The 13646-nt window shown below is 45.0% G+C and overlaps 1 protein-coding gene across 5 annotated transcripts in view; it reads right to left on the reverse strand.

Moving 5' to 3' along the window:
• Positions 1–4383: 4383 nt before the first annotated feature.
• LOC118400814 (kinesin-like protein KIF21A) overlaps positions 4384–13646 on the reverse strand; it is a 71692-nt gene continuing 62429 nt past the window's right edge. For all 5 annotated transcript variants that reach the window (XM_052474724.1, XM_052474720.1, XM_052474721.1 and 2 more), the window contains 2 exons: positions 6336–6535; positions 4384–6225 (listed from right to left, as the gene is read on the reverse strand). In XM_052474724.1, the coding sequence (XP_052330684.1) occupies positions 6132–6225; positions 6336–6535 (294 nt within the window). In that variant the 3' untranslated portion in view covers positions 4384–6131. The remainder of the gene's footprint in view (positions 6226–6335; positions 6536–13646) is intronic.

Here is a 13646-nt window from a genome sequence, read left to right on the forward strand (position 1 = left end):
GACTCACATCAAACATCTCCAATCCAAAGTTAAATCTAGAATTTGCTTTCTATTTCGCAACAAAGCATCCTTCACTCATGCTGCCAAACATACCCTTGTAAAACTGACCATCTTACCGATCCTCGACTTCGGCGATGTCATTTACAAAATAGCCTCCAATACCCTACTGAGTAAATTGGATGCAGTCTACCACAGTGCCATCCGTTTTGTCACCAAAGCCCCATGTACTACCCACCACTGCGACATGTACGCTCTCGTTGGCTGGCCCTCGCTTCATACTCGTCACCAAACCCACTGGCTCCAGGTCATCTACAAGACCCTGCTAGGAAAAGTCCCCCCTTATCTCAACTCGCTGGTCACCATAGCAGCACCCACCTGTAGCACGCGCTCCAGCAGGTATACTTCTCTGGTCACCCCTAAAACCAATTCTTCCTTTGGCTGCCTCTCCTTCCAGTTCTCTGCTGCCAATGACTGGAACGAACTACAAAAATCTCTGAAACTGGAAACACTTATCTCCCTCACTAGCTTTAAGCACCAGCTGTCAGAGCAGCTCACAGATAACTGCACCTGTACATACCCCATCTATAATTTAGCCCAAATAACTACCTCTCCCCCTACTGTATTTATTTATTTTGCTCCTTTGTACCCCATTATTTCTATCTCTACTTTGCATATTCTTCCACTGCAAATCTACCATTCCAGTGTTTTACTTGCTTTAATATTGTATTTGCTTTGCCACCATGGCCTTTTTTGCCTTTACCTCACTTATCTCACCTCATTTGCTCACATTGTATATAGATGTATTTTTCTACTGTATTCTTGACTGTATGTTTGTTTTACTCTGTGTTGTTGTATGTGTCGAACTGCTTTGCTTTCTTGGCCAGGTCGCAATTGTAAATGAGAACTTGTTTCTCAACTTGCCTACCTGGTTAAATAAAGGTGAAAAAAAATAAAAATAAATGAACTCAATAGAATTGTTGACATTGTTGCATGTTTCGTTTACATTTTTGTTCAGTATAGTTTTGGCCCGAATGAGTGTTTCAATCAGGGTGCCCAATAGCTGATTGATTGCAAAAACGTCTTATCTTCAGGTGCAGTTGACCTTCTGACACAGTTGCTGAAGCCGAGGCTACAGCCAGGGTCTCAATAAATTCTCTCCCGATATGAGACAGAGTTAGCCTACTTGATCAAATCTGACATTTACATTATGACACTATTCAATCACTTTAAAGACACATTCTGGAGTTTGTGTTTTAGCAGCCCTGCCATGAGGGATGGGCACTGGGTGCGATTTTTACCGTGCTTTATCAATGCCATTTGGGGTACCATTTTTTCAAGGGGCCTATTTGATTTTTTTTAAATGGGCCTAATAGCAAAAACATGGAATTTAACGGTAAAGAAAACCAGCCCCGTCTCAGCCCTCTCCTTTACTCCCTGTTCATCCATGACTGCGTGGCCATGCACACCTCCAACTCAATCATCACGTTTGCAGACGACACTTCAGTGGCAGGCTTGATTGCCAACAACGACGAGACGGCCTACAGGGAGGAGGTGAGGACCCTCAGAGTGTGGTGTCAGGAAAATAACCTCACACTCAATGTCAACAAAACAAAGGAGATGATCATGGACAGGAAACAGCAGAGGGAGCACCCTCCTATTCACATCGACGGGACAGTCGTGGAGAAGGTGGAAGTTTTAAATTCCTCAGCGTACACATCACGGACAAACTGAAATGGTTCACCCACACAGACAGCGTGGTGAAGAAGGCGCAACAGCGCCTCTTCAACCTCAGGAGGCTGAAGAAATTTGGCTTGTCACCAAAAACACTCAAACTTTTACAGATGCACAATGTCGGGCTGTATCACCGCCTGGTACGGTAACTGCTCCGCCCACAACCGTAAGGCTCTCCAGAGGGTAGTGAGGTCTGCACAACGCATCACCGGGGGCAAACTACCTGCCCTCCAGGACACCTACACCACTCGATGTCACAGGAAGGCCAAAAAGATCATCAAGGACAACAACCACCCGAGCCACTGCCTGTTCACCCCGCTATCATCCAGAAGGCGAGGTTAGTACAGATGCATCAAACCTGGGACCGAGAGACTGAAAATCTTTTATAATAAAAAATTAGATGTAATAAATGTATCACTAGTCACTTTAAACAATGTCACTTTACATAATGTTTACATTCCCTACATTACTCATCTCATATGTATATACTGTACTCTATACCATCTACTTCATCTTGCCTATGCCGTTCGGCCATCGCTCATCCATATATTTATATGTACATATTCTTATTCATTCCTTTACACTTGTGTGTATACATTTACATTTAAGTCATTTAGCAGACGCTCTTATAAGGTAGTTGTTGTGAAATTGTTAGATTACTTGTTAGATATTACTGCATGGTCGGAACTAGAAGCACAAGCATTTTTCTACACTCGCATTAAAATCTGCTAAACATGTGTATGTGACCAATAAAATTTGATTTGATTTACAGTACCGGTCAAAAGTTAGGACACCTACTCATTCCAGGGTTTTTCTTTATTTTGACTTTTTTCTTCATTGTAGAATAATAGTGAAGACATCAAAAATATGAAATAACACATATGGAATCATGTTGTAACCAAAAAACTGTTAAACAAATCAAAATATATTTTAGATTCTATAAAATACCCACCCTTTGCCTTGATGACAGCTTTGCACACTTGGCATTCTCTCAACCAGGTGACTACCTCATAAAGCTGGTTGAGAGAATGCCAAGAGTGTGCAAAACTGTCATCAAAGGATCTAAAATAAAAATATATATTTGGATTAGTTTAACACTTTTTTGGTTACTACATGATTCCATATGTGTTATTTCATAGTTGTGTTGTCTTCACTACTATTCTACAATGTAGAAAATAGTAAAAATTAAGAAAAACCCTTGAGGTAGGTGTGTACAAACTTGACTGGTACTGTATATTACCTTTTAATTTAGCATGAACACAACCAGCCATTACAGTATCCATTGGCCTTCCTGAGTAAACAGTAAACAGTAGCCTACCTGAGCCTGGTCATCCACCCCCCAAAAAACAGCATCCAAACAGTGCACTGCTGAAATAGTGCATTTTGCTCATGACAAAGTAAACAAGCACTGCAAATAGTGTAGGCTGCACTTATCTTTTGCACAAAAGATGAATAATTATGAACATTATAAACTTTGTCTTGTAACTATTCTTTTTAACCTGAATTATATTTATGATTACAAAACTCCTTGGTCATCTATAACATAAGCATTATTTTTTTCTAGTTCAATGGTCAGGACACCTGTACTGATGTGCTCCATGATACAAATTAAACAATATCCTCTGAGATAAAATCCTCCTGAGCAAAACCACAGCTATTAAATAATTTACAGTTCAATTTAGTGTATTTTCACTTGCAAAGTGCTTGCAACAAACTGATAGCCATGGAGCTGGAACTTCAGAGACCTCTTTTCCACTCTGTAGCTCTAAAATATTCACCATAGACCCTGACATTGAAATGCCATATCATCACAAATACCATCAGTTATAAACATGTCCAAAACATCAAGGGCCGGTTTTATAGACACAGCTAAAGCCTATAGTTCTGGACTAAAAAGCATTCTCAATGGAGATTCTCAGGAAAAGCAGCCCTTACAGTACAGCAATCATTGATCTACTCCAGTACGGATTTCTGTTTAATACGACAATAGTTAGTTCGAAAATAGTCCGATTTTGTTCTGGGTATCCAGATAAGTTACAAGGGATAAGCTACAAGTAAATTACAGTTTTCACTTGCATGTGTGTGCTCCAAAATGTTATTGTAAGCAATAAGGTCATTACAATGAGCCTTCAGATTTTGACACTAAGGGAGCCCCGGGAGACATTAATGTGCATCCCAAATTTCACCCCATTTGCTAGTGCACTGGTCAAAAGTAGTGCACTATATAGGGAATAGGTTGCAAGTTGGGACAAATTCTTAAGCTCTCCTGTAGTTGTCATACCTCCTGTTCATCCATGTGTGACCTAGCTGGACAACCGCTGGTATGCTTTGCTTGTTGATGAATTACAAATTACACTACTGCCATCTAGTGGATACATCTGGTTAGCCTAAGGTGTTCTTTGAAGAGGTATATTTTGAAACCTTGCTTCCTTCCTTTGAGTAAGAATAGCTTTTATTGGTGTAGGTGAATGCTACGAGGTGGAAACCTTGCTTTCACCTATCCAATCAGGTTAGTTGGATCAGTGAATGCTACAGCCCCAATCACTGTAGTGCCCTTCTCCCTCAGTGCTCTCCCCACACTTCCAATCTTCAAATCCCCACCCCTCCCTCAAAAGGAACAGACCCAGGTGACCACACACACAGGGTACTTGCTGGTTTTTGACAGATGACATTTATTATTTCGCCAGGCATCTGACATTAGATCTGCTACAGTACAGAGTCAGCCATTTTAGGGAATGACATCTACAGCAAAACTCCAGAGGGGAACCCAGGACTGGTTTGAATACATACAGCTTCTTTCAACAGAACAATTCAATAAAATCAGAGCAGGGCTGCATCTGAAAATGGCACCCTGTTCCCTTTATAGTGCACAACTTCTGAACAGCATCCATGGGTCCTGGTCAAATGTAGTGCACTATGCAATAGGGTGCCATTTTGGATGCATCCCCAGGAAACATAACAGGCTGACTCAGGGCCAGGGAGAGGGGTTCTGTTCAAAAGAGATGAGTGCTGTTACAACACAGTCTCCCAAATCTGGTCATTTGTTACCCATTCGGGAGCGCAATTTGGTGATCAACAAAACAAACCTTCAGTTTATTTCTTTGTATAATACTGTTTACGTATACACATATTGTGTTGGCTGCTGCTCCTACTACTTTAACATTCACTAGTCCCAGCAGACAGTGGATCCAATATATCATTTGAAAATTAGTTCAGCTCACACCAATCACAAATAGGCCAGTTGAAATGTACAGCAAAACTGACACAAACACGATAAACCACCGTACATAGGGGTCTTCCCAGACCAGGATTGGGAGAGCTTTACAGTACAGGCACAGATAAAAGGCTCCTCTCTTCCTCACACTTCAGACTATTATATAAAGTATGTAACTACGGTTACCAAGTGTATCTCACCTGGAGTCCAGAACAGAAGCTCCCTCTATGGGTCATAGGTGAGCAAACAACTTAGCAGCAAGGGCATTAGGTTAGTTGTTAACTTATTAGAGGGAATAGCATCAAGTGGAAAATCATACAATTGCTAAATGACGAGTGGTGGACGAGTGAAGAGAGTCAGTGTATCCTCAAAGAGACATTGTATTTGCACATAGAGAGTAAGGAAGGACTAAGTGTAAAGACTAAGGAAGCAGAGAGGTGACTGACTGAAGGTGTTTTGCTAGTGGCTACAAGAGTAGTGTTAGTTAATGTACAGTATCCAGTTCACAGGTAAAGTACAAGAGAAGTTTCATGATTTGGTCACCCATGGAAAGCGGGTGCTGAATTCAAAGCAAAAGAACATCAAAACCGAGCGACTTAAGGGGGTGTCAGTTCACGTAAAGCCACGTTGATATCACGTAAGGGACAGCAGGGTTGAGGACAGTGGTTCTGCTTACAATGCAGAAGAAAGGCATCTCTTCCTTTGCTGGTCCGGGTCTGGTCCGAGAACCAGGTCCGGGTCTTGAAGGCCTGCGACAAAACCCGGTCTTTACCTTCCTCTCATCTAATTTCCACACCACTCCCCCAGCACAGAAAAACACTCAAGATCTGCCTCTATTTGTGTTTGTGTGTGTGTGTACTCACTCCATACTTGATACGAGCGGAGACGGAAGGATGTCTATGAAGCAAAAATAGGGTTTATTCTGCACAGGCCAGTGCTACGGCCACATAGGTTAGACTAGATACATTTAGCTAGGGAGACATTTTCTAGGGATAAATCTACAGTATCTCACTTTGGAAAACGACTACAGCTACTTTTGCTGAGATAAGATTCCATTCTTGGGGACTGTTGTCTTGGTTATAGTATGTGGGGGCTGGGGGTGGTTTCCAAGGCTAAGGGTCAGAGGTCAAAGTGCTAGTCAGCAGCATCCCAGGTTTAGGGTCACGGTGGGAGGTCCCGGCCATGTTCAGTTACTGGCCACCTCATCAGCTGTGTCCGCCGTCGTGTCTAAGGTGCTGTCGAGTCCGCCCCGGGCTCGCCAGATCTTCACTGTTCGATCACTATCAAATTACAGAGCAGAAAAACTGTGTTACTGCAATGGCTGTATCCAGGCTATTGTGTATGTTTGTGTGTCTGCCTGTCATTCTGTCTGTGTGGTTCTGTGACTCACTCAGATGCTGTGAAGAGGTGGCTGCTATTGGTGGAGATGCCGTTGATGGGGCTCTCGTGGCCCTTGAGTTCCCCAAGGGCCCCCAGTGTGTCTGCGTGCCACAGCTTGAGCACCCCTCCTCTACAGCCGCTCAGCAGGGCCGGAGAGCCAGGCACCACACCCAGGGCACACACCCAGTCACGATGGGCATTGGGCACTTGCTGTTAAGACATAGACAACATAGTACATACAGATTCTGTTTTCCATTCAACTATTTTGCAGGTTAGCAGTGTTTTTCAAACAGCTTCCCAGTTAAAATACCCGTCATCGCACCTCCCCAAAAGCATGATTCACCAAAATAGTTTGTAAGTTTTAGGTACTTTTATTTGATTTTTTAAGGGGTAGATCAGCTTTAATACTGCAGATAGATTGTAGCTTCCATCAATGTAATTGCCTGCATAATTTCCAATCCCCCATATATTTTGGGGTAAATATATTATATACAGTACCAGTCAAAAGTTTGTACACATCTACTCATTCAAGAGTTTCTTTATTTTTTACTATTTTCTACATTGTAGAATAATAGTGAAGACGTCAACACTATGAAATAACACATATGGAATCATGTAGTAACCAAAAAAGTGTTAAACTAATCAAAACATATTTTAGATTCTTCAAAGTAGCCATCTGTTGCCTTGATGACAGCTTTGCACACTCTTGGCATTCTCTCAACCAGCTTCACCTGGAATGCTTTTCCAACAAACTTAAAGGAGTTCCCACATATGCTGAGCACCCGTCCAGACACTGTTCTTGTTTTGTTTCATGTTCGTTTTCCATTAAATGTTCACTCCCTGTACTTGCTTCTCATCTCCAGTGTCGGACATTACAGAATGCTGTGGTAGCCATGTTGGGTAAGTGTGCCTTGAATTCTAAATAAATCACAGACAGTGTTACCAGCAAAGCACCCCCACACAATCACACCTCCTCCATGCTTCACAGTGGGAACCACACGTGGAGATCATCCATTCACCTACTCCGTGTCTCACAAAGACCCAGCGTTTGGAACCAAAAAACTCAAATTTGGACTCACCAGAACAAAGGACAGATTTCCACCGGTCTAATGTCCATTGCTCGTGTTTCTTGGCCCAAGCAAGTCTCCTCTTCTCATTGGTGTCCTTTAGTAGTGGTTTCTTTGCGGCAATTCGACCATGAAGGCCTGATTTACGCAGTCTCCTCTGAACAGTTGATGTTGAGATGTGTCTATTACTTTAAATATGTGAAGCATTTACTTGGGCTGCAATTTCTGAGGCTGGTAACTCTAATTAACTTATCCTCTGCAGCAGAGGTAACTCTGGGTCTTCCTTTCCTGTGGCGGTTCACATGAGAGCCAGTTTCATGATAGCGCTGGATGGTTTTTGAGACTGCACTTGAAGAAACTTTGAAAGGCGAGGTTCTCCGGGCACTGTGCGGGTGTGGGTTCCGTACGCAGGGCCTGCCGTATGGCGGCTTCCACGTCCCATACAAGTGGCACGATGATGCGGAACGGAGGGATGATAGGGGTCTCCTCTCCCTGCCTCTCCTCTACATCTACAGAGGTGAGACAGGGTGTCAGCCTTCACATTTTTTGAGCCTGGCCTCATAGGAAATTGTGAATTGGAACCTGGCGAAGAAGAGCCCACCTGGCCTGTCTCAGGTTTAGCCTCTTTTCTGCGCTGATGTACTCCAGGTTGCGGTGGTCCGTCCACACCAGGAAAGGCTGTTTGGACCCCTTAAGCCAGTGCCCCCAAGCCTTCACAGCCTTCTTGACCACCAAGAGTTCCCGGTCCCCTACATCATAGTTCCTCTGGGCGGGGCTCAGCTGCTTAGAGTAGAAAGCGCAGGGTTGCAGCTTTGGAGGGGTTCCGGTACGCTGAGACAGCACTGCCCCGACTCTTACTTCAGAGACATCCACCTCGACGATGAAGGGGAGTGAGGGGTTGGGATGTGCCAACACAGGAGCAGTGGTGAAACGTGCCTTCAGCGTCTCAAACGCCCTCTCCGCCTCCACCGTCCAACGAAGCCGCCGGGGACCTCCTCTCAGCAGGGAGGTAAGAGGCATGACCACCGTGCTGAAGCCCCGGATGAACCCCCGGAAATAGTTGGCGAACCCCAGGAATCACTGGACTGCTTTCACAGAGTTAGGGATGGGCCATGACCCGACTGTGCTGACGCTTTGCTCCTCCATCTCCACTCCCTCCGTGGAGATGAGATAGCCCAGATAGCCAAAGGACACAGACCACTCTCCTGTTTAACATATAGACCATGCTCCAACAGTCTTCTCAGCACAGACCTGACTAACGAGACATGCTGGACTCGGTCAGCAGAATAGACCAAAATGTCATCTATATCAACCACTATGCCCCGTCCCAGCATGTCCTGAAACACTTTGTTGATGAAGGCCTGGAAGACTGAAGGAGCATTAGATAGGCCAAAGAGCATTACGCGATACTCGTAATGACCCATGATTGTGGAAAAAGCAGTCTTCCATTCATCGCCTGCACGAATGCGCACCAGATTATAGGCGCTCCTAAAGTCCAGTTTTGTGAAGTACTGTGTCCCGTGCATTTTTTCGACAATGGTTGGAATGAGGGGTAAAGGATAGCTGAACTTGATGATGGCATTCAGTGTTCGATAATCAGTTCAAGGGCACAGTCCCCCATCTTTGTTCTTGACAAAAAATAACCTTTTTATTTTTTTATTTCACCTTTATTTAACCAGGTAGGCTAGTTGAGAACAAGTTCTCATTTGCAACTGCGACCTGGCCAAGATAAAGCATAGCAGTGTGAACAGACAACACAGAGTTACACATGGAGTAAACAATTAACAAGTCAATAACACAGTAGAAAAAAGGGGAGTCTATATACAATGTGTGCAAAAGGCATGAGGAGGTAGGCGAATAATTACAATTTTGCAGATTAACACTGGAGTGATAAATGATCAGATGGTCATGTACAGGTAGAGATATTGGTGTGCAAAAGAGCAGAAAAGTAAATAAATATAAACAGTATGGGGATGAGGTAGGTAAAATTGGGTGGACTATTTACCGAGAGACTATGTACAGCTGCAGCGATCGGTTAGCTGCTCAGATAGCAAATGTTTGAAGTTGGTGAGGGAGATAAAAGTCTCCAACTTCATCGATTTTTGCAATTCGTTCCAGTCACAGGCAGCAGAGAACTGGAATGAAAGGCGGCCAAATTAGGTGTTGGCTTCAGGGATGATCAGTGAGATACACCTGCTGGAGCGCGTGCTACGGGTGGGTGTTGCCATCGTGACCAGTGAACTGAGATAAGGCGGAGCTTTACCTAGCATGGACTTGTAGATGACCTGGAGCCAGTGGGTCTGGCGACGAATATGTAGCGAGGGCCAGCCGACTAGAGCATACAGGTCGCAGTGGTGGGTGGTATAAGGTGCTTTAGTAACAAGACGTATGGCACTGTGATAAACTGCATCCAGTTTGCTGAGTAGAGTATTGGAAGCTATTTTGTAGATGACATTGCCGAAGTCGAGGATCTGTAGGATAGTCAGTTTTACTAGGGTAAGTTTGGCGGCGTGAGTGAAGGAGGCTTTGTTGCGGAATAGAAAGCCGATTCTAGATTTGATTTTAGATTGGAGATGTTTGATATGAGTCTGGAAGGAGAGTCTACAGTCTAGCCAGACACCTAGGTAGTTATAGATGTCCACATATTCTAGGTCGGAACCATCCAGGGTGGTGATGCTAGTCGGGCTTGCGGGTGCAGGCAACGAACAGTTGAAAAGCATGCATTTGGTTTTACTAGCGTTTAAGAGCAGTTGGAGGCCACGGAAGGAGTGTTGTATGGCATTGAAGCTCGTTTGGTTGTTAGATAGCACAGTGTCCAAGGATGGGCCGGAACTATACAGAATGGTGTCGTCTGCGTAGAGGTGGATCAGGGAATTGCCCGCAGCAAGAGCAACATCATTGATATATACAGAGAAAAGAGTCGGCCCGAGAATTGAACCCTGTGGCACCCCCATAGAGACTGCCAGAGGACCGGACAGCATGCCCTCCAATTTGACACACTGAACTCTGTCTGCAAAGTAGTTGGTGAACCAGGCAAGGCAGTCATCAGAAAAACCGAGGCTACTGAGTCTGCCGATAAGAATATGGTGATTAACAGAGTCGAAAGCCTTGGCAAGGTCGATGAAGATGGCTGCACAGTACTGTCTTTTATCGATGGCGGTTATGATATCGTTTAGTACCTTGAACGTGGCTGGTCACATAGAGTGGTGGATAAAACTCTGCTGGAGACTCTCCTGTACATAGGTCTCCATGGCCTCGGTCTCCGCATAGGAGAGGGGATAGACATGTCCTCTCGGGAGGGCTGCGTCAGACAACAGGTCAATGGCACAGTCCCAGGGGCGATGGGGAGGTAGGCATGTAGCCTGGGTCTTTGAAAAAAACCAGTGCAGATCCTGGTGCTCCTCCGGGAAATCCACTTGAGGTGCACAGTCCGGACTGTGCAGTGGCGTTGACAGACACCGCGAGACACCTCCCCTGACACTCCTGCAACCAACCCAGCAGTCTTCTCTCGGACCAAGAAATAACGGGGTTATGCAAACTCAACCAGGGGAGACCTACAACAATGGGGTGCGTGTGGGTGTTTATAATCAAGAAAGTGATCTGTTCTGAATGAGTGTCATGGGTCACCCATGACACTCATTCAGAACAGATCACTCTGAAACAGAAACAGTAATGTGATGTACGAGACCTGTCCCTATTGGACGATTATCCAGGGCTCGAACTGGAATGGGTGACTGTAGGGGAACCAATGGAATGCGTAATGCAGTGGCCAGTGCGCTATCTAAGAGATTCCCGGCAGCTCCGGAATCAATCAGAGCTAACGGGAGTGAAGGGCTAGGGTACTCAGGGAATTTAATGGGAAAACACACTGGTTGATTTGACAGACAAGGAAAGGAGACCTTGCCTCCTACCTGAGTTGGTGTAGGGGAATTCCCTGGTTTGTCACCTCCTAATGGATAGAGAGCAGGTCGGGGAGAAATTACCCCCTTCTCCACAATAGAAGCAGAGACCCAGATTCCTCCTTCTCCTATGCTCTGCCTCGGGCAAACATGCCGAGCCCACCTCCATTGGCTCTGGCCACAGAGCAGGGTAGCCATGGGCTCCGAATTCCACGCAGGTCTTCTTCGGGACTGCAGGAGGTTGTCCAACCGGATCACCATGCTGATGAGCTGGTTGAATGACAGGTTGACATCACAGCTGGCTAACTCCAGCTGTACCTCCTTCCGCAGTCCGCTGCGGAAAACGGCGACCAGAGCCGACTCGTTCCAATCGGTGGAGGCTGCGATGGTCCGGTACTCCAGGGCGAACTCCGAGGTGGTCCTAGATCCCTGGCGTAGTCGGAGTAGATGCTCAACCTCCTCTTGGCCCTCCACAGGATTATCAAACACTAAGGGGAAGAGGAGGGTGAAGCGCTCGTAGAACTCGACCTTGGGTCCGCCCGTCTCCCAGACCGCGGCACCCCAGTCCAGAGCCCGTCCGGTCAGTGCCTAGATGACGGTGGCAACCCTGTCTCTTCCTGAAACAGCCCCGGCGTAGAGAGCGAGGTACAGATCGCATGTAGAAGGAACCCCTTGCATCTTGCTGGTGCGCCGTCGAAACGCTCCGGGAGGGACAGGGGAATACCACAGACCGGCTCAGAGGGAATGGAGGTTGGTCGTGGTGTGGGAGCTGGTACCGGGAACGGTATTGGAGACTGGAGGGACTGCACACTCCCCTCCAAGCGCAGGATGGTTGCCAGCACACTGTCCATGGTGATACCGAGTCTGGAGAGACAGTCCTCGTGGTGCTGTACTGTCCCTACAAAGGTCGCCAGCTCGGCCTTTCCTGCTGTCTCCATTTTGCGGGTCGGTTATTCTGTCACGCTGGTATAAAGGATTTGGAGACAGGCTCAGGAATACACAATAGGGTTTTTTAATACACCCAAGACAAACACGTATACAAAAACACTGGGCTGTACCCAAACAAAAGAGCGAGGGTAAACCTTGTTGAACGACACGGGACGATACCCGTAATTCACAATATATAAAGCACGCAGCATAACAGCTGCACCAACACATAGGTGCTCACACGACCAACGGACATTGGAACAGATGGCACAGATATAACATATTAATCAGGGGAAATGGGAACAAGGTGTGTGTAATCAGACAAGACAGTCCGGTGTCGATGATAATGAATACCGTTCAGTGAAGCCTAGAAAGCCAGTGACGTAGACCTCCGGAACAGGTGAATAGAATGAGCAGCAGTACCGGGGGGATCTGTGACAAGTACGTTTAAAAAGGCACACCTGTGAATTGAAATGCATTCCAGGTGACTACCTCATGAAGCTGGTTGAGAGGATGCCAAGAGTGTGCAAAGCTGTCATCAAGGCAAAGGGTAGCTACTTTGAAGAATCTCAAATATAAAACATATTTTGATTCGTTGAATACTTTTTTTTTTTACGACATGATTCCACACGTGTAATTTCATACGTTTGATGTCTTCACTATCATTCTACAATGTCGAAAATAATAAAAAAGAAAGAAAAACTCTGGAGTGAGTAGGTGTGTTCAAACTTTTGACTGGTAATGTGTATACATGTCTTTTAAAAATATATTTCCCTTTATTCTTTTCCCCTAACCCTACCACCCATCCCCTAATTGGAGTAAACAAACGGACATAAACACTTAGGCTTTTACCTCCAGTTTATACATACTATTGATATTTTACAGACACAATGTATTTTACAATAATTATCTTTTGTTTGTTTTTAATCCAATCCTTCAGCTACCATCAACCCCTCCCATCTATCTCTGAAGCCCATCCAGTTCTATTTTGGCATACATTTTTAACTGTGCTGTTTCACAAAAGTTATGAACCTATATACGGACACAGTGTATTTTATACTAGTTATCTTGTTGTTTGTAATCCCACCCTTCAGCTCCACTCAACCCCTCCCATCTATCTCATTTTTTTCTTTCTATTTTACATATAGTTTTGAACTGTGCTGTGATGTTTCACAAAAGTGTTTCACACTGAACCTTTCTATTCTCATAGTTTCCAGAGATTGTAAATTCATTTTTTTGCCTAAAGTATTATTATGTTATTGATTGAGTTACTATGACTTTTCAGGTCACCCAGTAGTGCTATCTGCAGAATTAGCTCCAGGTAAATGTAGCACTTCTTCAACCATTCCTGGACCTGTGACCAAAAACAAGCTACATATGGACAGTACCAAAATAAATGATCAAATGATTCGGTCTCTTCGCAGCAAA

Source organism: Oncorhynchus keta, chromosome 22 (genome assembly GCF_023373465.1).
Source record: "Oncorhynchus keta strain PuntledgeMale-10-30-2019 chromosome 22, Oket_V2, whole genome shotgun sequence".
NCBI lineage: Eukaryota > Metazoa > Chordata > Actinopteri > Salmoniformes > Salmonidae > Oncorhynchus > Oncorhynchus keta.